General features: G+C 44.1%; 2 protein-coding genes across 3 annotated transcripts in view; one reads left to right on the top strand and one right to left on the bottom strand.

Annotated features, from left to right (window-relative positions):
* The window catches only part of si:dkey-69o16.5 (uncharacterized protein LOC100149419 homolog), a 9,801-nt gene extending 9,638 nt beyond the window's left edge, over window positions 1–163 (bottom strand). The window contains exon 1 of the mRNA XM_040148751.1: window positions 1–163. This exon is cut by the window's left edge and continues 274 nt beyond it. The gene's annotated coding sequence lies outside the window, so the exon portion shown is untranslated.
* Window positions 164–2,719: 2,556 nt separating this feature from the next.
* Window positions 2,720–23,701, top strand: LOC120802043 (TGF-beta receptor type-2-like). 2 transcript variants are annotated; one of them, XM_040149495.1, is made up of 8 exons: window positions 2,720–2,899; window positions 10,942–11,098; window positions 14,228–14,439; window positions 14,545–15,299; window positions 15,817–15,954; window positions 16,068–16,209; window positions 17,048–17,175; window positions 21,186–23,701. In XM_040149495.1, the coding sequence occupies exons 1-8, from the start codon at window positions 2,845–2,847 to the stop codon at window positions 21,534–21,536; spliced, it is 1,938 nt and encodes a 645-aa protein (XP_040005429.1). In that variant the 5' UTR covers window positions 2,720–2,844; the 3' UTR covers window positions 21,537–23,701. The 2 variants fall into 2 exon arrangements, 1 of the variants encoding a protein (XP_040005429.1); XR_005709163.1 differs by lacking the exon at window positions 21,186–23,701 and having other exon boundaries at window positions 16,068–16,643; window positions 17,048–17,104.
* The last annotated feature ends 4,035 nt before the right edge of the window (window positions 23,702–27,736 follow it).

The following is a 27,736-nucleotide window of genomic DNA, read 5'->3' on the forward strand; positions in this document are numbered from 1 at the left end:
CCATGGACGCACCAGCGTTCACGCCGAGACAAACACCGGGCGTACACCAGACCCCGGCGGTATTTCTGTACTTTTAAGTGTCAGGGACTTGATATCAAATGTTACGGCTTGTCTCATTTTCCACCAGAACTTCTTTCAGAATAAAAGCATCTACATCTTCTTCCTCTTCTTCTCCTTCTTCCTCTTCTTCTTCTTCCTCAACGAAACGGGGAATTACCGCCACTAACTGGTATAAAGTGCGGATCGGGATTCAAAATGAAACCCGCCAATGATAATATTATCAATCTTATCATTATTATTATTAATAATAATATATGTAATAATTGCTACAAATAATAATACTATATTATTATTATTGTTATTAGATGTAGTAATTAGTAGTAGTAACTATCATTGTTATTATACTATTATTAATAGTAATAATACTTACTACTACTTATACTACTAATAATATATTATTATTCTATTATTATTAGTAGTATATATACATACTACTACTAATAATAATACATTATTATTATTATTATCATTGTTATTATTGTAATTGTTAGTGTCATATAAAGCACTTTCTAAAGACCAAAGTTTACAAAGTCCTTTGCAGACATAAAAACATAAAAGTGACCAGTAGCAATGTCATAAATCCTGCATCCAGGTGTTAAAACTTTAGGTCTTCAGCAGATGAATGTGAAGGAAAAATACCTGTACGTGACTTTCTGCACAGTGAAGAGACAACACACAAAACACATGTTTGACTATAAGCAATCGACTATGACCGAATACTGACGGCAAGGGTTCGACCGGAGGTTTGATCGGGGTAAAACGTAGAAAATGTTTAGGGACTTTGGCACAGTTGAGGGTTGAACAGCAAACAGAAAACCTGAAGTTAAAAATAGAAACACGCAGTATTGGGTGTGTGAGTGTGTGTGGCTGTGTGAAGGTCCTGGCTGCAGTTCACTGATCCCTCATATCACTGTGGTTTCATCATAACCTGACTAACGAGCTGGAATAAGCCCGTTAGCGTTCACCCTCCTCCCCCCGATTTCAGTTCCTATCTGCTTTATTGCCACTCAATATAAAGACGTGTGTGTTGGAAAAACACGCGGGACAAACTGGACACGTCAAAAGAGAGTGAAGATGATGACACCAATGCAAAGTGGTTATGTAAGAAAACAGTGAAAATAAAAATAAGATCATAATGTAGCTGCACCATGTCGTCATATTATTCATCTCCAGTGAGTGAAAATGAATCAAAATGGTTTATTGATTATAATCGACTCTTCTTTCTTCTCTTGTTTGTTCTTCATAACTCATTTTGGAAATATCGTGAACTCGCGTCAGACAAATTGTGAAAGTTGTTCTTAAATGTTAATATGTTATTACATCAGTGGGCCTGTTGACACGGAAACAGTCCCATTAACAACTACACCATGGCAGCTCATACATTAACAGACGAATGAAAACAACTAGTATGAGTGTCTCAAAAGAACACAACAGACAACCCTGCTCCACTGGCTTCATTTCAACACTGACATCTTAACATAATGTTTGATGTATCTACACACTCTGATATATTCTGTACACTCTATATATACATTTATTGGTGCCTAAAAAATAAGCTTCCCCAAACCAAATAAAGAGCAGGACGTGAAATAAATGAAGCAAAGAACAAATTCGGCGCCTTTGTCTGCTGCAATCTTCCCATGATGAATATTCAAACTGTAAAATGTCCCACATTCATCGCTCTGACAGAAAGAGGGAGAAACATCTGGCCAGTTTTTTCTCAAAGAACACGCTAACAGCTGTAGAACAAGTGGTGAGATGTTTCTGAATCCGACGCACAGAAGGGACAGTTATTTAAACCTACGTTGAATCTGAAGCTGTTTTTTTCCTTGGGTGGATCTGGTTGATTTTCCCCGAAGTGAAGATGAGACTGCTCGTTGCATTGATTGGTGCCCTGGGAGTGTTTTTACTATGCTACTTGTGATGGGAAAATGTTTGTTCCTCATTTGTTCATGTTCTATTTTGCCTCGAATGCGTGTTTCCCCTTCCCGTGTAAACGGTTGACCCATGTCCTGTCGGCTGAGGCCGATGTTCTGTCCCCTGAGCCAAGGTTGTTTGGATGAATTGTACGAACTGGTTCTGGCCGACAGATGCAGGCCGGAGCTTGTTGATCTTCTCAAAGATTCTTGTGGACAGGGAATGGAACTTGAACCGTTTGTCGAAACTGCCTACGTGACCACAACTGGATTTAAGGACAGGATTCTCCCATGGACAGCGGTGGTGGAGGGAGACTGGACCCTATTTGGCCCAATAGTACTGAAGAGCTCGTCTCTGTCTCTGTTTGATGATCATTGCTGGTTGTTGCTGGTTGGTCACTTCAATTCATTCTGTGATACATTCTGAGAATCTCAGTAGACTCATTGTTGTCTTTGCTTCCTCGCATCCCCCAACATGTTTCCACGACTTTCCAGTGAACGACTCAGATGCCGTTTTCCTGCCGTTCTCCACTTTCTTCAAAATAACTCTACTGTTCCCACGAGAGGCCCCGCGGGGTGAGCCACCTTCCAGTGGACAGTGGCCGAGAGTCCGGTCTGGACCCCTGGAGGTCGAGCAGAAACCCAACACCTCTCCGCTTCGTCGTGACAGCGGACACTCTGTCACAGGGAGACAGTGGAAACACACAGCCAGAGAGGCAGCAGCGGCGGTGGGCGGTGCTAAACCACATCTGGATGAAAAACATCTGGACTTCTCTCCCCGCATACATGAGCGTCTCCGTGCCGAAGACCGACCGACCGACGGACTGACCGAGCGTCGCTGTGGTTCTCCGGCTGACTTTGCCCGCAGATGATGGCTCGGCGCTGGACGCGTTGGACCGGGATCCTCGTCCTCATGACCGCCTGTGAGTGCTGCCTGATCTCCGGGCTTCTTTTTCTCCCTTTTCCTCGGAGCTGTTTGCGGAGGATCGGAGGGCCGGGCAGAGGGAGGGATGGAGCGGGGGAGAGAGCTGCAGTAGTGGAAGAAGTATTCCGGTCCTTTATTCAAGTAAAACTACCGCTAGCAGAGCGTAAAAGTCCTGCTCTCAAATCTCTCCGCAGTGAAAGTACTTTTAACCGCATAGTGCTGAGAATTTACTACTGAACTTCTACTTGAGTCGAGTTTTAATGACAGACCTGCTCCTCTAGTGAAGTATTGTGACAGCGGCACTTTTACTTTTACTTCTTCCATTTCTGACGACACACATTAAAGGGCACAGAGGGTTTTACACCAGATGGTCATGAGAAAAAACAATTACTCCTTTATTGTTTTGTTTTGTTTTGTTTTGTTCTTTTGCAAATGAACGGTTTGGCAAGTTTTTCCTAGAGTGAGCGAGAATCCAGATCTCTGAAACTGGAACTGAGCTTTAGGTACGTTACACTGTACCTTTAGGTGGGAGTCCGGATCTGACATCACTTTGATACATTCAAATATTAACCCAGAGATCGCTGAACCTCAGAGGATCAATAAAGCTATTCCAGTTCATCCTGAGGGGAACATGAAGGTCTGGACCGCCTTTCATCACAGTCCAATCGACAGCTACTGAGATGTTTCAGTCTGACATTCCCAACAAATGCCCAACCAAAGGAACAAAAAACATATTTCTGCAAATTAAAAACACTAACTATAAAACAAATGACTACAAAGAGACCAACACAAACAGACACAAACAGATCAAAAGTGACCACAGAAACACAAAAAACTGCCTCAGACACTGTGTCTTCTTCAGTCTGGGTGTGCTCCTATACGGGATGGGTGGGGGGCCTTTTAGCGTGTCTGTGCCCCGGGGTCCGCCGTCTCAAAAATCCGTCCACGGGTTGAGGTCGGGGCTCTGTGCAGGCCAGTCGAGTCCTTCCACACCAAACTGGGAAAAAACCGTTTCTACACGGAGCTGCTTTGTGCGCAGGGACACTGTCACGATGAGACAGGAAAGAGACAAACGCGAACTGTTGACACAAAGATCACCGTCGTCTAAAATATCAGTAAGTGCAAGTTCATCCACCTGGTTTTAGTCACGTTGTCAATCGGTGCATAAAAATGTGGAAACACTGAAAACTCCTAAAAACTCAAAAATATATGCGCTTGTCTGGGGTGTAACTGCAGCCGTTTGACGAAGATGAAGCACGAAGAGCGGAGAACATCAGATTAGTGAGGAGCCATGAGGAGACTGGAGCCTTCCTCACGTTAACGCATGAAACCAACGCAGTACAACGCGAAGCTCTTCTCCCCATTTCACTCATTAATTACACAGTAAGAAAATAGCCTGTTTCCCATGTAGGAACCCAGTATTTACAAAAACAATTAGAGTATCATTTGTTTCTCCTTCCCCCTAAAATACCCAGCTGCTCCTCCCTTGTTCTCCATAGTTTTGTTTTCTTCCACTGAACCTACATTTAAGGACCAGTAGGAACCAGTAAGTGCTGTACTGGGACCTGACTCGTGCAGGCTGTAAATCACAGGCTGCATTATAAAGTGTTTTATATGTCATTTTGCACTAGATTTGGACAGAAGCCTGTGTGTGCTGTAGCATTAAGATTTGCCTTCTTTGGAACCAAGGGGTCTAGAACAGACCAGGAAAAACAGACCAAGACCAAAAGTACACAAAAGTATGTGTCCACATACTTTTGGCCATAAAATAAACACAAGCCATGCAGAGAGTGGAGGGGCTTTTCCAGCTCGAATCAGATTGTTTTCTCTGCTACCACTGGCTCTGTTTGCGCTGCGTGTCCTTACACTCAGTACCAGAGGTCTTCGGGGGTCAGGTTTTGGACCCGACCCAAAACGGACCCCTGGAGAAACCTACCCGAACCCGGGGAGCGAAAACGAATTTTCAGAAAAGAGAGACCCGATCGAAGGGGGACCCGAGAACAGCCAGATCTGACCAGGACAGACCCGAGGATAATTAGACCCGATCCAAAATGAGTTCAACCCCGAACAGACAGAGAGAGAGAGAGAAAACACCAACACCAGCAGCAACATGATGATGATCAATTAACAGGCAGCTGCCAAGGAATAATAATAATGATGCCCTGAGAATGAATGTAAAGTCAGAGAAACTAAAATAATTTCTTTATAAGCTTTAAGGAGAAATTTATAGAAATAATGTAAAGTCCTGTTTCCACCTCCTGCACCAACAGTAAAACCTGCCGCAGCCAACTGGACGATAGATCGACCACAGACCACGGTCTAACTGTTCTATTTAAAATCCGTGAATCTGATTCAAAAAAACTGTCATTTAACAGCAGAAAACTTGTAGGAGACTGATTTTCCTAAAATAAGCTCAGCTTCCGTTTCCTCGTCACAACAAAGCTCCGGTGAGCTGTGAAGGTCCCAGGTCTCAGGCTTCCTCTCGCCTCTAAACACACCCGATACCAGGTGCGCTCGGGTACTGAACATATTGACATGCAGACCCGAGACCAAACGAGACCCGACCTCATTAGACTGAGCAGAAGTTGGACGTGTGAAGACCTCTGTTCAGTTCTGATGAGTTTGGTGGCTGGAGGTGTAGCCATGTGGACGACAATCACGACAGTGGGTCCACCACTTTGGTCCAGACTGAAACACCTCAACAACTATTGGACGGATTGTTGTGAAATTTTGTACAGACGTTCATGTTCCCCACAGGATGAGCTGTAGTAACTCTGCTGATCCTCTGACTTTTTCCTCTAGCGCCATCATCAGGTCGACATTTCAGTTTGTCAGATACTTTGGTTTGTGACCCAATACCTGCAGAACTAATGACGCTCCCATGAGCTTCAGCTGCACTTTGTGTTCACTGCTAATCAGCTGATGTTCACATGCTAACATGATAAACTAAGATGGAGAACAAGATGAACATAACTCCAAGTTGGTGTCATATCGTTTAAACCATAATGCTGAGCAGCTAAGGGGGAAAAACGAGTGAGGTCAAATGTAATTCTCAGTCAGAGATCTGGTGAATCTCAGTCAGGGATTCAGCAGATCTCTGACGCTGGCTGCACATGAACCAAAACAAAATCCAGCGTTAACACCACTACAGTCCATTCGGCTCATTCTATACAAATACAGCAGGTAACACAGCTAAAGAAGCTAATTAAGGCTGTTTATGTGCTGTGACTACAAGGTTAGCATCTGGGCTAACCACCACCGACAAGCTGGAATGACAGGCGTTTTCCTGTTCCTCCTGTTGAAGTGAAGTGTGATTTTAAACTGAAGAGACATGAACTGACAGAGAGGGAAAAGCAGCCCATTATCTCACATCTAACAAAGAGTGAGTGTATCTGAAATGTCTTGTGAATAGCTACACGCACACACACACACACACACACACACACACACACACACACACACACACACACACACACACACACTTGGCGTTGTCTTAAGATGTTGGAGAAGAGAGAGACTGGCACTGAGAGAAAGTGTGTGTTTGGGTGTTTATGTGTTAATGAGGACAGTGAGGTGACGTGGAGATGGCCTGATGACTCTGAGTCTTTGCAAACAAACACACATACACACACACACACACACACACACACACACACACACACACACACACACACACACACACACACACACACACACACACACACACACACACACACACACACTGCAGTGCTCTATTCATCATCAGAAACACAGCTGAGGATGTGGTGTAGCTATGTTCATATAATAAATATCTGTTCTGTTTGCTGTAAAAGCCCAGTCACACCAGAAGGCGGCACAGCAAAAATTCATCTGTGTCAAATATGTGGTTCTAGCAGCTTGGTGAAGTAGTGACCCGAACTGGACCGCACTGAACCGTACCCGACCAGACCGCACTGGACCGTACCGGAACATACTGACACTCTGTTCTCAGGACTGTTCTTCATTTCAGTCAATGACAAGTTACTGAGGAGGGAGACGTGCTTTCAGAGCTAGCTAGCTTAGCTTGGTCATCAACTGGAAAGTGACTTCAGTTTATCCAAAAGACACATTCGCACCTTCACAATGTGTCTGTTTTGGAGCAGTTTATACTCTGACAGAGGAGGGTTAAATGAAAGTGCACAGTGATCAGTGTTTCCAGATGTGACTGACAACAAGTAGACCAATCAGAGTCTAAGACTCACCCAGTCGTTGTAAAAGTAGCGCAGTTTCATATTATGCACATGATAAGATGAAGTCTTTTCTACAAAGTGTTCTGGATTGCCATGGATTTGGTGAGTTATGCTGAGGGCTACAGCCTGAGCCCTGTTCTTTAGCCTATATTTGTTCACGTTTTGGAAAATGAAGTAGCTGGATCAGCTACAGTTCCTGTTTGCAGTGTAAGATTGGATCAATGTCCCTCTCACCTCTCAAAGTATCTGTGGCTCGTGTCTCTCCCTCTGCTCCTCCTTTACACTTTCAGCCTCTGCACTGTAGCCAGAATATCTGCGGATTAAAACTGGCCCAATAGTACAATAATCGCCCGAGGTGTAACAACCCATCCAAATCGATTTGTATCGCCCATGTAAATAAGAAGTAGCCCAATCCGGCCACGCTGAGGCAAGTCCTGTGGATGTGAAAGCCGAAGGAGAGAAGTCAACTACGACTCCCAAGATGCATTTCAGACAGAAACATCCAACAGAGTTTAAAATTCTTCTGTGTGAGCTACTAAAAGCCGGTGGAAGCTAAAGATGATGAAGTGGAGAAACACTGAAAACACCATCTGCAGCATAAATCAGTTCACTTGTAAATCCTGGGTCACTTGTGCGTGAATTCAGCAACAATGGCGACGCGTTTTGATCCTAAGCGTTTTGAATCCTGACGGTTGCCGAGACTCATAGGTATCTTAGTATATAAACCTGTCTGCCAAAATGACGTACTAAACCTGATTCCACAGAAACGAAAAGTTGGTGGTCAGAACAAAAACCTACATGATTTTTATGTCGTCCAGCGGAGTCCTGAGGTTCTGTTTTCACTAACGTTAAAGATATCGTTTAAAGAAAAAACGTGAATGGAAATACAGAATGGGGGAAAAGCTCCTGGCTCCTCACACTTCACGGCTCTATAAGCTACAAGAGCTTCGTTCGTATCGATCCATCTCGTAGTTCTTGAGATATTGAGTTGTGGTTTCACCAGCGGTTACGTGGCCGACTATTTCCTGGCCAGGGACAGTGACTTACTGGGGTCTCCTCTGGTTTCCTGTCGAGCTCACAGCGACTAACTCCAGGAACTAACTCTAGTCCGCTCACACAACCCCCCGTATGACCACAAATGGACATTTTCTGTACAAACAAGATTCAACATGTTAATCAGTGAGACAGTGAGCCGGACAGACTCTCTACGGATTCGGCCTGAAGACGGATCATAGATACTTCAACGATCCCAAAAGAAATCCAGTAGCATCAGTAGCTCAACACGGCAAACAATTAAACACACAGAATAAAAATCAGACTGTATAAAGTAACTGCACTAGAAATAGACATAATTATATAGACTTGAACTACAACGTCCCGTACTTATGAGATCGGTCGAGGTTTGACGTGCGGTTTGAGATCAGGACGCCTGATTATTCACCCGATCGATCCGCCATCTGGCTCTCGGACGACCGGTTGGATTTGTGGCGGGTCAGAAGTTCCGGTCGTCTGTCCGCAGCCCGAGCAGGTCTGAGATCTGATTTCCCGCATGGCTGCTGCCAATGGATCCATTCTAAACCGCATCAGCTGGTTTTAGTGCTGGAGCTGAATTTCAGGTGTTGTGGCTGAACCGCTGTGAGATAAAGCTGAACTTCACTGCATCTGTCTGCATCTTCTCGGGCTCCTTACTTTCATTTCTTCTTCTCACTCGTCTTCCTACGTAAGACTGAACCGCTCACAGTAACACTCTGTTTACTCTTTTTGTCAACACTGAGGACGTGGTCGTCTTGTTTGAAAAGACTTTATTGTAACTGTCACAGAACATTCAGTGTGAGCTCCGCATCGTGGCCGGTCGGTGTCTGTCCAGCTTTAGAGGCATCAGTAGATGTGTTTTTTTTTTTGTTACCTTTGGACAGAGCCAGGCTAGCAGTTTCCCCCCGTTTCCAGTCTTTATGCTAAGCTAAGCTAACCAGCTGCTGCCTGTAGCTTCATATTTAACACACAGACATGAGAGTGGGATCAATGTGAACATCTGACTCTCAACAAGTAAGAGAATAAACATATTTCACAAACTTCGCAGCAAGAAGCTTCTGCAGATGCAAATTTGTATGTGTGTTGATCTTAAATCTTGTGTTGTGTGTGTGTGTGTGTGTTTGTGTGTGGTTCTGATAGGGAGGGCCTCCTCCTTCAAGCAGTGTGGAGTGCTTAGTTTTCCCATGAGCCTTTGAGGGTGGAGTGCTGGATACTAACTTGGCTCTGAGAGTAGCTCACTTCTGGCTTCAATTTATTCCTGGAGGTGCGCACACACATACACACACACACACACACACACACACACACACACACACACACACACACACACACACACACAGACTCAATGTTACACTCATCTAAACAGACTCACTTCCAGCTTCACACAAAAACGTACACAACTGTTACACACATGCAGGGACTCTATTGTCTTTTACTCTCTCTCTCTCTCTCTCTCTCTCACGCACAAACACACACAGGCACACACACACACACACACACACACACACACAGTGCTGATTTTAATTACAGTGAGCGTTTTGCTTCTCTAGCTCTTTTACTTCTCTTCTTCCTTTGTCTTCAGCTCTGTTTGGAAGAAACATCTGGATCAGCTTCTGCTTTGTGTGTGTGTGTGTGTGTGTGTGTGTGTGTGTGTGTGTGTGTGTGTGTGTGTGTGTGTGTGTGTGTGTGAGAGAGAGAGTGTTTGTTTGTGTGTGTGTGTTTGTGTGTGAGAGAGAGTGTGTGTTTGTGTGTGTGTGTGTTTGTGTGTGACAGAGTTAATGAAGTGTTGTGTGTTTATGTGTACAATCTTGTATGTGTGTATAAAGTATATATAATTATACTGCAATGTGGTTGAGTTTGTACGTGTGTAATTCAGTGCATGTTTATGCAGATGTGCATGCAACGCCGAGATTTCTGTGTGTGTGTGTGTGCGTGCGTGTGTGTGTGTGGGTGTGTGTGTGTGTGTGTGTGTGTGTGAGCACGTCATCTGGGTATGATCACTGGAGTTGTTCTGATGTGGCAAAGCATCACAAGCACACAAGTAGAATACACACAGATATATCATCACGCTCTGCAGACAAACACACACAACATAGCCACACGATATAAAGCAGATACACAAGTACTAGAGCATACGACAGCGCACACGATACCGAGGAGGGGTGTTTTGTTATGCGTTTTCAGAGCTTTCGGTTCAAACTGTGCTCTCCCCGCGTGCTGCAGCTCTTCTGGCAGTACACTTTGAGAGGTTGCACGCTAACAGTTTCTGGCTAATGAGCTTCAGAGGGACACACCCATATCCTGCTCCACAGTCACAGTCATTTCATGTGATGCTGTACGTGGCAGAGCAGATGCGGAGGGACATGTTCCCCTTTACCGACGGTGTCTCATTGATCTATTAGTGTTTTGTTATTATTCAAATATCTAACAAGCAACTCGCTAGCTGCTACCATCAGAACCGAGAGCAGTCATATTTTTGAATAACAGTCTAAACTGTGACGCTCGCAGGAGGCTGAGTTGGTGAACTCTGGTGTGCTTGCTGCCAATGAAACTATATCTACCCCAGTCCTCAGCTAGGCTAAATAAAATGTCATATCGACTTTCAAATTAAACATTTAGGGGACCTTCATCATCATGGTTAAAAGAAATCAGCTGTTGGCAGGAAGCAGGAACTATACGCAACCTCCTCTTTTAAAGTCTGATGCTGTTGTTTTTCCTGGGAGGACAGTTTTAGGAGCCTGATGTGGACTTAACTTGTCTACCGTGACCTGACCACACCTGTCTCTCCTCTACCCTGCAGGTGTTCCAGTTGTGGTCCAGTCTTTCAGCCACCTGAGCTCCAACCTGTGTAAGTGGTGTGAGGTGTCCAGTCCGGTGTGTAAAGACAGCGTCTGCATTAGTAACTGCACCCTGTCCTCCTTCTGCACCGTCACAGAGGAGATCTGCATCGCCATATGGTGAGTGGAGTCTACGTTACATTACATTTATTTGGCAGATGCTTTTGTCCAAAGCGACTTTCAGGAAGAGCGTTCAAACCACGTGGGAGCCATAGCTGGATATCGTCGAAAAGTGGGGGTGAAATTCTTTTGAAAAAATGACTGAAAGTATGTTCAGTGCTACAGTACAAGTGCTTTACAGAGGGTTTTATTTCTTACATTCTTTTCTAAAGAAACAAGACATGAGTAAGAGCCAGCACGGGTTGTTGAGGGGAGGTCTGAAAAGCGGCTTCGTAGCTTGCAGTAGAATATGTGAAGCGCCTCCGCTGTGTTTGCTTGTGCTGGTGTGAAAGCTGTCAATGCAGCTCGGGTGCAGACTAAACAACCAGTTTTGGTCGGTTTTCAACAACCTGTCCATCCTGTGAGAGACAGCCGTGTTTGAAACGTCCACACATCCCACCGCCTCCTCCTACTCTGATGGAGACTTTAAGCTTTGTGTCCAAACGTTAGGCTGTTACTCTGACCTTGAGCTCCAGATCCCATCTCTCCAGGTCCTGCCTCCGTGGGTCTGTCTGCTGAGGCACCACTTTGAGCTTTCGCAGGCTGATGTGCGGCGACTCCATCACCTTTATTCCAAGTTTCTTGTAAAAACTGAATAGCTCGGTATGTAGTATTAATGAGAAAAGTTTCTCATCCTAATGAGATGCTGAGCAAATCGTTTTTGGTCATGGTGGCAGCAGTACACTGCCATAGCTATGTGCTCCTCCTTCCCTGAATTATTTGTGTTTTCATTTGTACTCCATTTTGTCTTTTGTTTGGCCCTGTGGTACTGACTTAGTGTGTCATCCATTCTGCCTTGGTATTGCTCTTGTTAAATAAAAGAGAACAAATAAAAAAACAATATGTCCTGAAGCCTTTAGCGTCCCATGAAAATGCTGGGATATTGACGTGCACTCACACACACACACACAATCCCATGAGCCAGCAGATTACACCACAGTACAGCTAAGCTACTTCAATATGTTGTTGATCAGCATTATGAAACATCCTGAAGTGATTTCTCTCAATTCGCTACTGTTGCAGAAAAAAGAAAAACATCTGCAATTTGGCGTTTTCTTATTGGGTTTCAAAGGTTCACACAGTTGTTTTTCATGTCAGAGGGAGCGTGATGACCCTCTGGAGCCCCAAACCCTCACAGAGTCCACTGGCATCACTTTCTTCAGGATTGGAAAGTTTCTGCTGATGCGTGCTTTTGTTTGGATAACAGCGCTAGGCTGGGATCCCCCCTCGCTGCACCCCTCTCATTTCCTGTTCACGTCAGCCGGCCCGACCCTCCCAGCTTTCTGCAGGAAACCAGTGATAAGAGCGAAGTGACAGGGAAGAAAAGAGAGGAGTGGAAAACACTGGTTTATTCAGGTCAAAGTTGACAGGGATCATTGGGGAACTGCTCAGACTGTCTGTAGACACGGCCACTAACGTGCTCTTTGTATGTGCTGATTTCCACAAGCAGGACTTGACTAAACAATAAGCTAGGTCAATGAATCTGCTGTTATTTATCTGGGGGGTCACATTGGCAAAACATCCTGAGACTAAAGCCCCTTTCAGACCTTCGTACCATAGTCTGACATCAGTCTAACAATGTCGTCTCTGGTCTGAGTAAACACCAGAGTCACTTCTACCTAAAAGTCATGACCTGTAACATTTCTGTAGCACTTTCCACACGACACAAGTCTGAACTGAAGGACGTCGGGTCAACAGAAAATTCTGCAGCAGGACAAGGTGGAACATAGAGAGAGAGAGAGAGAGAAATGTGCATTTCCTTTCACCCTGTAAGGTCACTAAATAAACCTATTATCTCTCTTATGCACCAAGTCAGTTTAATAAACTATGAAGGAGACAGTTTTATGTTGTCGAGGAGACTGTTCTCTGATCGGGTCAGTCATTAAAAACTATTTTGTCCTCACGTTCAACCCTGGAGGTTAAAAAAACCTTGTTACAACCACAGCTATAATCAGACCAGCACGTCCTCTCTATGTTTTCATTCATGCCAAATGTTGAATAAATGAATGTCCAGCAAAATGCTTTATGCAGCATGTGAGCAAATATTATAAGATCGGCTATTATAAAACAGGCAGCAGAAGTTGCTGCTATAAATAATGCTCAGTGATGCGTCTGATGTGAGAATGTATCAGTGGATTAGTTGGAGAAGTGGGGGTGGGAGTCTCTCGTTCTCTGGATGGTTTTTAATTAAGGCTTCAACCATAAATAACTTTTAAAATCCAACAGTAGGAGAAGAATGGACTGAATGGTCCAGTCGGTGTCAGAGGTTTGACTCCCATCCAAAAAAATCCAGCCTGTGAAAGGACTGAAAAACTCTCCTTCCTCGCCATCATAACTTCTCTCTCTCAGCTGCCAAATATCAGCACCTGGTGCGAATTGTCTCTCTCCATAAATGTTCTGTCATTTTAATGTAAAAGTCACCTATGACTAGGACCTGTCCCTTTAACAGAAAGCTGAGTCTGTGAAGCGTTAAAAGCTGCTCCTAACTGGCCGACTTGGTGCGTGTCAGTCCCAACTGCAGGACCCTTCAGGTTTTCTGTGTGAGAATGATTCATAACGCCTCTTAGCGCTAAAAGCAGCTCCAGAGCCTGTGAGAAGTAAGAGGTCCAGAGGACTCCTGACTCACTGAGAGCTGCCGACAGTCAGTCTGCTGCCGCAGCCAATGAGCCTCCTCACCGAGGCTGGATTACCGACTGGGACACCCCGGGGCCCCTGACAAGAACCAGTCACCTGTGTAACACAAGACAGTGCTGGCAGTGGTAGGATTACATCCAAAACTGTTCTTATGATTTTAATTTTTTTCAGTCAGCATGATTTATTACCAGTTTATGAATGTGGGACTTTGCAAAGGCTCTTGCAATTAAAACATTTATAAAGCAATCTCCTCCTAACGAGGAGATCGCTGTGCAAATGAATGCAGCAGCAGCAGAACGTTCCTGTGCTCAGAGATCCAGCGTGAGATGGGTTCGTTTTTTGCATCGATCCGATCCTCCTGACTTTCCTCTAATGTGAACTGTTCTTGAAGTCAGGGCGACCGCACAGGTTATTTTATTTTTACAGATTGTGTTTGCGCGTCCCTCTGCTCTTCAGGAGGAAGACCAACGACACAATGACAGTGCACACTATGTGTCATCACCCCGCTCTGCCACTAGAGGGCGTAGATCCCGGCCTGCTGCTCAACTTCACCTCCAGAGAGTGTCACATGGTCAAACAGCCTGCAGAAGACGGAGCCATGATGGTCTGTGGCTGCCAGGGAGAACACGAATGCAACGACAAACTCATCTTCAACAAGGGAGCCAACGGTGAGGGAGGAGAAGGATGGATGGATGGATGGATTGTTAAATGAATTGATGGAGAGATGGGTGGATGGATGAATAGATCTCAGTATTTTGCCTCCGTTCGCACAGGTTTCTTCAAGCTGCAGAGTAAAGATGTGATCCCGGTGGTGGTGGTTAGTTTGGTGCCTCCCGTCCTGGTGGCCATAGTCGCCACCGCCGCCTTCTACTTCTACCGAACACACCGCCCCGACAAACCCGGCCCTCCTGCACGCCCGCACTGGCCCACCAAACGCACCCCTGAGCTCTACCAGGCTTTGGACCTGCCGTGTGGGGGCCGGGGGGCTCAGGCGGAGGGCGGAGGAGAAGGTGTTACTGGTCCTGGATCTGAAAGGGAGGAGTCTAATGCCAAAGTGCCATCTCTCAACAAAGACATCATCAGTGACATCACAAACTGGCAAGGCAAACCGTCCGAACTGCTGCCCATCAAATTGGAGGTCCTGGTGGGGAAGGGGCGCTTTGCTGAAGTGTGGAGGGCATGCCTGCTGCAGGGTGAGAATGGTGGAGTTAACAGTTATGAAACTGTGGCAGTGAAGGTTTTTCCAGCTGTAGAGTACACCTCGTGGAGAAACGAGTGCTCCATTTTCGCCGATCCCAAACTGGAGCACGACAACGTGGTTCGATTCCTTGCGGCTGAAGAGAGGGGTCTGCCCAGTCCCGCCCTCAGGAAGTACTGGCTGGTTTTGGCCTATCACAGCCTCGGGAACCTGCAGGACTTCCTCACAGCAAACACACTGAGCTGGGAAGAACTTGTTGCCATGGCAGGCAGCATTGCTAAAGGGTTGGCTCATCTCCACAGTGACACAACACCCAGCGGGGTACCAAAGGTAAACCCAGGCCACAATCCCTGGAAATCCAGGTTTTACTGACACTGACTGTCTCATTTTTTCAGCACATCTTACCTTCCACGTGCTCCTTTAATCCTAACCACACTAAACTAGCATTATTGTTCATCAGGCTCGCAGATATATTGAGCTTTAATGTTCTATCTGTAATGGCAGACGTTCGTAAACAACCTATCATTTGCTTTTTATCAACACATTGGGCCCTAGACATGATGTTGAGCGGCTTAAATTCATTTGCTATAGCTAGTTGATCTTACCAGCTAGTTTGCTTTCTAGTTAACTCATTTTGTATAGAATATTCACCACAGCTGTTCTTTAATTCCAAAAAATTAAAGCCAGTTTAAGCACAGGCATTTTTTTTAATTGACTAGAGTGGACAGTGACATATGTGTAGATATGTTCTTTACCTGCTGCTGTCAGTTTTACTTTGCCCTTTTGTAGATTTCTGCAGCTGCAACAATGCTGAAGTAGATTTATTTGCATCTCTAATTGTTGGCAGGTGCCAGTTGCCCATCGGGACCTGAAGAGCAGTAACATTGTGGTAAAGAGCAGGAAGGAGTGCGCTCTGTGTGACTTTGGTCTGGCGTTAAGACTGGACCTCTCCCTCACTGTCGAGGACTATGCCAACAGTGGACAGGTAAACTGTTCAGGTTTAGTTGTTAATTAGCATTTAGATGTATCACCAAGCAGAACTTCTTTGTGATGTTCTGGTCCTAATTTAATTGGACTGCCCTGTATCATCCCGTCCAGGTGGGGACAGCTCGCTACATGGCTCCCGAGGTACTTGAGTCCAGGGTGAACCTGGAGGACCTTGAGGCCTTTAAACAGATGGATGTTTACTCCATGGCGCTGGTCCTCTGGGAGATGGCCTCCCGCTGTCACGCCATAGGAAGTAGGAGCTTTTCTGTTGTTTCCGGGCAATATTTTCATGGCAGCACTCCGACTGATGAAATTGGCTTTACCCATCTGTGTGGAGTTTGGTGCCCAGTTTATAGCACATGGTGCACAGGTGGGAGGTTGATTCAAATGGGGCAGCAGACAGTAGGTTGTTGCTTGTTGGTGGAAAAGGTGTCGTAGACTTCCCGCTGAAAATAGCTGCTTTCAGGAGCAACGTCCATCTGATGGCTTCATCAACAAGAGCAAACTAATGAAAACTTTCTCCTTCAGTTCATTAAATCCCTGCAGCATCTGAAGGCAGCGTGACGCATGTGTTGATAAATCTTCAGCCACACGCACGCTTCACTGTGTTAACCTCCATTAAAGTACATGCCAACGACACCAGGCTGCTACAGAATCACCACACACACCTGTGCACACATCAGACGGGTCGGTTACAACTCAGTATTTTGTGTCTGATGCAGTAGACGTGGGATTTCATCAGTCCTGTGTGTCATTGCCTCCTTCAAAACTGTCTTTTTCTCAAAAGTAGCAAATCATGTTTTATTCTTGAAATGTGTTACTGTGCAAACTCTACTGTGTCACATTTTACGATATGATCTGACCATTTATGATGTGAGATACAATCGAATTATGGCTGAGATAGCTTTGGATTGACGATGTCATATACACGGCTTCATCAGCATTTTTTATAATTCATTTCTATCACTGTTGTACAAGTCGTATAAAGACCCACACCATCTGCCTCTGGCTGCAGATCAGAGGTGCTGTGTACAAATTGAAACACAAGCTGTATGTGAGCATAATGTGTGTGTATGTGTGTGATGGTGCAGAGGTGGAGAGCTACGAGCCGGCATTTGGCTCCAAGGTTTGTGAGCAGCCCTGTGTGGACAGTATGAGAGACCTGGTGCTGAGGGACCGAGGACGGCCTGACATCCCCTCAGCGTGGACGCAGCACCAGGTCAGATACAGTCACTTTACAAACACAAAGAAACCTACACAACGTCTGAGTTCAGTATCTACTGTCTTTCTCCATGATGGTGCTATGGAGCCCTCAGAGCATGTTCAATATTAACTGCATAAAAAGATGTCAGAAAATAAATAATCACATGAGTAAACTGTGTCAAATCTATAAATAGGCCAATAAATTATTTAAGATATGACTAAAACACCTCATTATTATTGAATATTATTTCATTAAAGTCCTTTTTTATTTTGTTATAGAAATGTTTATTGCAAAGTTCCCCTTTGTCAAAACTTTTTTTATTCTTTAATGGAATTTTTTTCCGATGACATTTTTATTTCATGTCACATTTTATTTCACGATTTCACTTTTCAGGACAGTGGTGTAAGGACCACCCTCTCACCTCTCAGCCAATCACATGCTCCTAATCCCTCACCAGTTCTCAGCCGATTGGTTCATTTAATGGCGTTAATTTCCATCAGAATCATACTTCTGTGCCCCCCTCACGTTTACGGTTTCAGTTTGATCTATCCACCAATAGACCAGTACCACATTCCCTCTGACTGTCCAACCACCAAAACACAGATGAAAAGCTCTGAGTCGATCAAAATATTAAAATACCGGAGTCACCTTCAGTTATCACGGTGCACTAACAGCATTTAACATTTACAAGCAGTAGCCATGGATTGCTACTCTTCTGCGTTTTCAAGTCAAAACACATGATTGAGCTGTTTCTGTTTACAGATAATTCTCCAATAAAAACACTTCAACTGACCATTAATCGAAAATAATGCTGCGAGGCGCAGTCAGAGCTCTTTGTAGTAAAGACAGAAGTAATACATGAGTTTAAAGCTTCATTGTTGACATTTGAAATAATAGTTTGAACTCCTTGTCAAACATTGTCTATATAAAATAATAATATTTATCACAAAGTCTAAGGTCTGTATAAGGAAATTACATGTGATTATTGAGTTAGTGAGTTATAATGAAGCAATTCATGTGGCTTTTTCTGGTATGCCGACTTATTATGAAAAGCCTGAAAACCAATTTAATCATAATGCATTATCTGGTAGACTATATAAATTTATGTGATTGAAAAACACAACATTTATGTAGCTGTCTTTTTTGTACGAGAACCTCTGATAGATACAGTCTTTATTGTCTCGCAGGAAATTTGCTTTCACAGCCTGCACAGCAGAAACATACTGATAACCACACCGCAGCGTACAGATGACACTCATTCCCCGTCAGTGTTCCAGCACATATACACATACTGTATAGACATAGCACGTATACATACATAACACTCATTGACAAATGTGGCTCTATACAAGGTCATCGGGGCAATTTGTTTAGTAATACTGTGGCAGAAGAGATAAAACTTCTGCCAAAGCGAGCTCTCCGCCATTTCAACGTCCGGTACCTGTGGCCTGACGACAGTCATGTGAAGTATGGACTGAGGCTTTCTCATTCAGGCCTGAGAGGTTGGGTGTGGGGGAGCGGATAATTCTAGAGGCAACATGTGTGATCCTGGTGAGTTTGTTTTTGTTGGAGATGGTGAGCATGATGTAGAAACAGAGGGAGCAGTACAGCAGGATGGGTTGGATTTTGCTTTTGTAAAGTTACAACAGGAGGTGGGGGGCAACAGAAAGTGCTCTGAGTTTATGTGGAGTCTTTGCTGGGATCACATATGGATATCAGTGTTAATGTGTTGATCAAAGCTGGATTTATTCTCTAAAGTGAGTACTGTCTACTGTCTTGCCGTGGATGGAGATGGGGTTCGGTCCAGTGAGGGACCAGTTCCTTTGTCTTCTCCATGTTCAGTTGGACGTACTTGTCTGTGCACCATTGTGTGAAGTGAAAAATGAAGTGTTGATAGGCTGTGATGGAGTTATTGTCATTAACTAATCCCAGTACAGTGTCATCAGAGTATTTGTAGTGTTGATGGGGTGAAGGGCTGATGCAGGCGCTGAGGACGCAGCCCTGAGGGGCTCCAGTGATGGTGACGATGGTTGACGATGTTACTGAACCTATACTTACAACCTTTGGTCTGTGGCTCTGGAAGTCGTGGACCCAATGGATGAGGAGAGGAGGGGTGTTAAGGTGGACCAGGATTTTCCTGGTCATCTGTGGTGTTGAATTGTGTTAAAGGTGGAACTGAAATCAAAGAAGAAAGCTGGTATGCCACAGCCTCCTCTGTCCTTTAGCCCTGTATGCAACTGATATGGGTTCAGCTTTGAACTAACAGCTGGTAAGATGGTGCGCAGGATCAGTTTTTCCACACACTTCATTGCGGGATACGGGAGTGGTTGGGTTCACAGGGGTGGGGTTTCCTGGGTACCTGTATAATCGGGAAGTTTTCCAGAGGGTGGGAATTGATGCTGTCCTGTAGGATTCCCAGAAGATGGAGTAGAGGAGGGGGGAGAGCTCCATGGCGCAGAGCTTAAGCACCCTAGCTGGGATGCTGTCCGGCCTCGTGCCTTCCCAGGTTTTCATCTGCTCAGCTGATGTCCTCCATTGTGAAGGCTGGATGTGTGGGCTCGTGATGGGGAAGGGCACTAAGCAGTTCCTCACAGGCAGCAGAGTGATTGTGGATGGCAAAAAGTGTGCAGAAGATATTCAGAGTGTTGGCAAAGGTGGTGGGGTCTGTGCTTTTGGACTAATCTTGAGCAGTTTGATAACCAGTTAGTGTTCTTACTTTATGAAAGACCTGTTTTGTGATCATGTTGATAAACTCTTGCTCCAATCTGTCCTTATATTTGAGTTTGGTCTTCATAATGTCAACCCTGATCTGGCTGTCTGGCTGTTTTAAGCGAAGCCAAGTCCCTGCGCTGAAATGCCATCTGCTTTCCTCTCAGGCTGTGCTTGATGTGGGAGGTGATCCAGGGCTTAGAGTTAGGGTGTTTCCTACACGTTTTAGTGGGTATGATGGTGGTGATGCAGAACTTGATATAGTCTGTGATAACTGACACCCTGTTATCCAGATCTCCTTGAAAAATGTCCCCACTGTGTCCATTGTGCCCCCACCCCCAATGTCTGAAACCATACCCATGCCATTGCATTCATTTACCCATTTTATATAAACTTTGTTCATCCAGGTGGTCTCACTGAGATCAAAATCTCTTTTTCAAGAGAGACCTGAGAACAAGAAAAAACATTCAAAGTCAGAAAAAATACAACCAGCAAACAAAAACAAACAATTACATGAATCACATAAGACATCAGATAATAAAACTTTAAAATCATCTTTAAAACCCAACAGCAAAGTCAGTGTGTAGATATGGAATACCTTAGGATAAGTAGTTATGGGATTGTGTCCTGTAGTTATAAGATTTAAATGAGAGAAGTAGTTTGGGAGCTGTAACAAAACGCTTAAGAGATCCAGACATGATTCATCCTGTATCACTGGTGATGAAGTGTAATGCAATCTGATAAACAGGGTTAGGCCACTTAAGTCATCAGTACCTGACATGACAGTACATAATATCTCCATTATCAGACATGAAAGACGACTGTTCTATACTTTTGCAATTTTGAAGTGGCAGAAACCCTTTAATCCTATAAAGAGACTCTAATCGAATTTTCACGTTTTGAGTCAAATGTTGAATATGACTCTTAAATAACAGTCTGCTGTCAAGCCAAATACCTACAAATTTATATGACTCAACAATATGTGGGTTCCATTTAAAGTTCAGTGAGAAGGCATCAAAGGCAGACCGGAGATGAGTTAGGGCCTGGATTAGATTGGAGTCCCAGGCATATAAAACTGTGTCATCTGCAAAAAAATGGATGTTGAAGTATTGATCAGGAAGAATTATGTTATTGATGTATAAGTTAAATAGAAACTGTACCAAGGATAGACCCGTGTGGCACAGCGCTGCAGACTGCAATTTATTCATGTGATTACTTATTTCACAATGATTTATTTAATGCTGAACACTTTGGGGATCCATTGGGTGCACACTGTTGGATATCTTGCCGTCTAAATCCAGTCTTCTCTCCTCCAGGGGATGAGTGTCTTCTGCTCCACCATCACTGAGTGCTGGGATCACGACCCAGAAGCCAGATTGACGGCTCACTGTGTGGTTGAGCGCTTCAATGCCCTGCAGCAAGAAGAGGAGGAGGAGGAGGAGGAACAAGAGGAGGAGGAGGAGGAAGGACTGAGACCAGAAGCTGACAGAGAGGAGGAGGAACAGAGACAAAAGAACTCAGAGATGCCAGACAATGACCGGAATCACTCCTTCTCCACTGCTGCTTCCTCGCCCTCCTCCTCTTCACCCCTCCAAGTTCATCAGCCAAAGAGAGACGGTACAGAAGTATCCGACGATTCCCTGGTTCACACTGGTTCTGTGGTGTGAGCAGTTGACCTCGTCATCCCACGCCATGAGCCCTACTTCATCCTGCTGATGGCTGCGTTTACACTGCCTGAGTAACCTTTTACTGTTGCTGTAACAGGCCCTTAGCAGCCGATTGTGAAGGGGCTAATTAATGACTACAAATGGCCAAAAAAATAAACTACAGTGCTAGATCATGAAGTTTTTTGAATGATACTGTGATAACACACGTGAGTTTGTAAGAAACCCAACAACCTCAGTATGAGCATATTGGCTGGTTTTAGATGTGATAGCGGTGTGGCTCTAGGGATGGAAATGTCAGTTGGTCGGTTCTTCCATCACTTCGGTCCAGACTAAAATATCTCGACAATCATCAGATGGATTTCCATGAGATTTTGTACAAACATTCATGTTCCCCAGAAGATGAATTCTACTGACTTTTTTGATCCTCAACTTTGTGTTTACAACTAATTTGCTAATGTTAGCATGCTAAACTAAGATGGTGAACAGGGTAAACATTGGCATGTTAGCGTTGTCATTCTAAGCCTGTTAGCATTTAGCTCAAGGCACTACTGGGTCTAAGTACAGCCTCATAGAGGCGTTAACATGTAGATTTTTAGTCGGGTTATTTACCAGTTTTCTGAATTTAGTGTCTTAGCAATTTGGTTGTTATTCCCACTCTTACGACAATAACAAGACTAAAAGGAAGCGCACATCACCAGCATATGATGTTTGACGCGTATGATCACATTACGATAAATCTCTGTCCTGTTTTTTTCCGCAGTGATGATCCTCAAATCTCCAGAGAAACATTTGGTGCAGTTACATGTACTAATGTAACCAGGGTACAGTTCCTTTCTCTGGTAAGCTGATCTCTTGAACACATGTAGAGACCTGGTATCCTTAACCGGGATATTACCTGCATGTAAACGTGTTCTCCAATTAGCTGCACAATTTCTGAATGACCCGGTTACTCAAATGCACGGATTGACACATCCTGGCTACTGTACCCTGACTACTTCTTCTGCTCATATGATGTCAGGTGTGTGCTATTGTTGAAGATCAATGATGCATGTGAAATAATGTGATTCACCACATCCAGGCCAATGTGGGTTGCACTTAAAGTGTTCACTGTGACGCTAGCAGCTATATCAGGCTGCATTCAGGCACAGTGACAATGTTATCATGGTTAAATTTTCACCTGATGGTGGCGCTAGATGAAAAATCAGAGGATCACCAAAGTTATTACGGTCCATCCTGAGTGGAACATGAATATCTGGATCACATTTCATCACAGTCCATCCAATGGCTGTTGTGATATTTCAATCTGGACCGACATGTGGCTAACGTACAGTTTACACCAGTCAGTCCCAACAATAAAACTGGTAACTGGTTTAATGTTGTGAGTGACTGGTGCAGGTAAATGATCCGGCAGTGTGAACGTAGCCATTGCCGCCCCACCTCCAACCGACAGACAGTACGATTATTACAAATGTTTTCTCTTCGGGACATCTTGGATTTTTCACCTGTGGACCAGAGAGGACGGAAGTATCCAAAGACTGACTTTGTGCCCTAAATGATGGACTCACTGTTGTCCCCAACAGATAGTGTGCAGTCAGGGATGTGATGGGAACAAGCCTCATCTGTAGTCTTCTCATAGTCATTGGTTCTGCTGGCAGAGACACACACTCAATCTGTTTTGTTGTATGAAAATGTTTCATTTTGTTGGAGCTGGTCTCCATTTTGTTATGTTCTTTAATAGTGACTGTGATTATCATTACTATAACCTACTTGTATGAATTTTCTGACTGTGGAGGGTATTTTTGTTAAAAAAAACAATTATAGCAAAATTTGGACCTGCTCTGACTCTACACAGTAAAGAATTGGTGATTTTCCATTTTCAATCGTCAAACTTCTGCCAAAGATTTAATTATATGTGTAATTATTAATTACACATAATTATATTCAGTGTTTTTGTTGTTTCCAAGATGTAAAAATGGAGAAGAAAGTCTTCCAGTATACTTTGTATAATTTGTAGTTTACTGAATACAAACACTGAAGACTTCAGTGTCTAAAAATAGTTTTCCATTCAACATGAAACACAAATACAGAAAGCCACCGTAGGATGGAAAACACAGTATCCAAACAATGTTGTTTGTTTTGTAATAAAGTATGTTTTCTGTAATTTATTACTGGGTCTTGGTTCTGACTATAAGCACATTTCCATCCACCAGTTTTATGCATGTTTTCAGTTAAACTTTTCAGTTTTTCCATCATGTTCTCCACATGGTTTTCCATCGTCTGGGCTTTGACTGCAGCTCTTTTAATGACCTCATCTCGCTGTGTCCTCTTCTTCTGTGGTGGTTTAATGGCAGCGACTGGAGAATCAGCTCCACCAGCTGTTGAGCTCCATCAGCCAAGACTTTTCTGGAAATTTGGTTAACATTTGTGCTAAGTTTGGATGGAAACTTGGCTTATGTCACCAATTAAAACCTTGGTCAAATGGTGAGATGAGAAAATGCCCATTAATTTAAAGAAGAAAAATAAGACACTCTGCAGTGTGATCAGAGGAAACGTGGTCTATTCTAATGAGAAAGGATGTGACACGACGTGATGAGAACAACAGCTACTTCAGACAGATCTAAGACCAGAAAATTACACAGTTTGACATAATGTGCTGTTTGACATTTTCCACCCAGTTTAATCCAGGTGAGAATCTGACTGAGCACACACCTGTCCTCAGGTCAGTTTGTATCTGCTGTCCGCTTCGTTCGTAGAGACCACGGCTGCTCTCCTCTTTCAAAGAAATACTAACTTCTGTCAACAACAGGGTTCAGCAAACAGCCAATCAAACAGCAGCGAGGCAGCAGGTAGCCAGCCCCACCTGGCTGCTTTCATTACCACAGACTTTGGACATGTGTGTTGCTGTTTTTCCACTTGGGACACAGAGAGACCCCTCAGGCCAAGAGCAACTAAACTACCATTTTAAAACTCTTCTATCAGACTCGGAGTCTAAACTGTAGAACAATGACATATAACAGCAGCAGCTGAGGATATTCTGTCACGCACTAATCCAGAATTACATAGTTTCTAAAATGCTCAGTGCCACTAAAACCGCCCTTTTTTTGCTGCCTGCAGTTGCCCCAAATGACCTACGGCCACTAGGCATTATGCCAACATTGTCCTGGTTTGATGTGATAAAATGAGATCGAATGTGCAGAGTTGCAAAGTGGGAGGATTTCTTTCAGACACCCATGGTCTTTGGTGTAAAAATCCCGTTCATTGTTCCCACAAAGTTCTGTGACTCACAGTTGGAGCTCTGGAAACCGCCAGGCAAAAAACTGCCAAATTTCTTGGGCTCTTAAACGGATCTTTATGTATCTTTAAGTATGACTATTTGTGACCTCTCATCAGATGTGAATGTGAGTAATAAAAAGTTCCACCCAGATTATTTGATTTGAAGGATTTTTAGAGGATGCAGTACTTCACAAGAGGCAAATATTATAGGAAAGTAACAAAAATTAAACATTAATGAATATCTCTCTTTTCATCTTCACCCCTTAGTTATCTTGTGACCCTTTAGATTTAAAGGAGTAATTTGACCTTTTAGGAAATACTCTTATGTTGCTGAGAGTTAGATGAGAATATTGACACCTCTCTTATTTTTGTATGGTAGATATGAAGCTACAGCCAGGTGCATGAGTCATTCTTACCAATCTTCTCATCTAACTCTTGGCAAGAAAGTGAATAAGTATATTATTATTTTCCAAAATGTCAAATTATTCCTTTGACATATGAAACGTTTTCCAATGAAACGTGTGTGCAAGTTTTCACAAAAATCCCACCTCCTGGATGAAGTGGGGGCCTTTGACAAGCTTGTACATTTTTCCTTAACAATAAGTAAAACCTGCCAATTTCAGAGAGGAAAGAAATGAGAGAGAAGTAGAAAACCACCAAAACCTTACAAAAAATGTCTTAAAAGTTTTGGATTGTGATTCAACATGGAACATGGGATCTGGTGGTTACCAGTACGTTTTAATATGCCCGGGGCTACGATAGACATGACTGATTTTCTCATTTGGGTCTGAAAAATACAGCGACCACAACACAGACAAAAACGGAGGAGAAACAGTTATTATGATGAAAGAACTCAGTCCAAGGGCTGCTCTGAGTGATCTCTGATCTCAAATATGCCAAATGTTGCTGGATTGTCACAGAATAATCTGCTCACAAATCAAATCCTTGGGCTTCAACTTTAAACACTCGCCGCGATCCAGCAAAGGTGAATACAAACTGCTGACAGACATCAGCGACTAATGGTGCCAAGAAAAGTTAAGTCACTTCAAACAAAGGCTCTGGCCCAGGCTCAGATCACCTTCTAAGGAGGCCCCGTTGACTAATAAGAATATTACGACGCTGCTGTAGGTTTTCTGTTTGTTAATTACATGACACAGGAAAAATGAGCTCAACATAAACAAATACAGTTGAAGTCCTAAAACTAGATTGCAGATCAAATTTTTCTCAGAAAGCAAAGTGACGTCTTCAAATGTCACGTTCGGTCCAACCGACCGTCAGAATCCAAATATATTCAGTTTGCAATGATATAAAAGTTTATGCTTGTGCTTTTGAGCGAAGCGTCTCAACACCTGTTGGATGGACTGTGATGAAATGTGGGTCAGATGTTCATGTTCCCCTCAGGATCAGCTGTAGTAACGTTGCTGATCCTCTGAATGAATACGTTGGTTTATGAACAGATGCCTGTAAAGCTAATGGGCGTTCCCATCAGCCTCTGCTGGACCTTGTGATTGCTTCTTAACAAATGCTAGCATGTCAAACCAAGATGGTGGACACGGTAAACGTTATGCCTGATATACTGTATCGTCTCGCTCCGGTAACATTGTTGGACTCAGAGTCGAAGCAGCAGAATCAGAGATATCGTCGTCTTTATTTCTGACATTCTTCTTCCTAGTCGAACCCTGGCGCCTACATTACCCACATCGCACCTGGACCTCCTTTATGCTGCTGTTTTCACACACGCAGGAGCGCTGCACAACACCTGGAAACACACACTGAGGTGGAAATTCGGTGCCGTGCCGTCAATTGCTGTCGATTATTTTTCTGTCAGCCAGCTTTCAGGAGGACACTGACCTTGACTCGACTCACCACCATTGAAGGGGATTTTCGCCAACTCAGCCTCAACTAACAACCGACGAACTGGAATGTGCCCTTCATGACCAGAGTCCAAGAAGAGAGGATCAAACGAAGGGTTAAGGTACTCAGACGATCTGAGAGCAGCCTTTCATGAGTCCCTTAGACCTCAGAGACCGGTTCAATATTCAGTTAAGCTGGGCCCTCAGGATCTAATCACATTCGTCTCATCTCTCTGAAGTTCATCAGGTCAGGCTGTCAGACCGAGTGTGGGAACCGGCTTCAGACACGCAGCTATTTACAAACCAGCCCCAAGAAAGAGGAAGAGAAGCGCAGGCTTCATAAAAACAGCGTGTACATGTTGCTTTGATGGACTGCATGAACAGTAGCTGTACTGTTTACAGATATGTTGGTTAATTAAGGAGGTGTTGGACCACCAGATTCAGCTGGGGCAGTCCTGCTCTAACGTCCTCCGATATGGGTCACACATGACTTTAGAAATAAAATTAGTAAAAATAAATTGTACCTAACAAAGCTGTGAAATTTAAGCAGCTACACCAATCACCTGGAACAGGGTCGGATTAACCTGGTAGGGATATAAACTCCTGGGCCCCCTTTAAACCCAGCCCCCCCCCTCAACGCACAATGGTGTAGGTGTGGTTTAGCCTCCTCAGCTAAGGGGTTAAAACCCTTGGTTGAGCTTCATTTAAATCCACAGAACTACATTTGACATTCTAGTGAAGATCCAAAAGTTTCCAAAGGTACCATATCTGCCAGGTTGCTTGTTGGGAAAATGTGTATTAAATGAAGCACAAGACAAGTAGAAACTTTAATGTCATGGGACAGTGCAGCCATACGACACATGGAGTCTTTGAATGTTTCACTCGTCACACACAGTAGCTCCATTACAGAGCCTCTGCCTCACATGCTGCTTGTCCTCCATGGACTCTACAAGACCTCTGAAGCCGCAGATCCTTTAAGTCCTGAAGAGGTGGAGTCCATGTGGATCAGACTTGTTCCAGCACATCCCCCAACACCCTGTCTGTGGTTCGTGGTCTGCCCCCTCCCCCCTGGAC

The sequence above is a fragment of the Xiphias gladius genome, chromosome 16 (genome assembly GCF_016859285.1).
Source record: "Xiphias gladius isolate SHS-SW01 ecotype Sanya breed wild chromosome 16, ASM1685928v1, whole genome shotgun sequence".
NCBI classification, from domain to species: Eukaryota; Metazoa; Chordata; class Actinopteri; order Istiophoriformes; family Xiphiidae; genus Xiphias; species Xiphias gladius.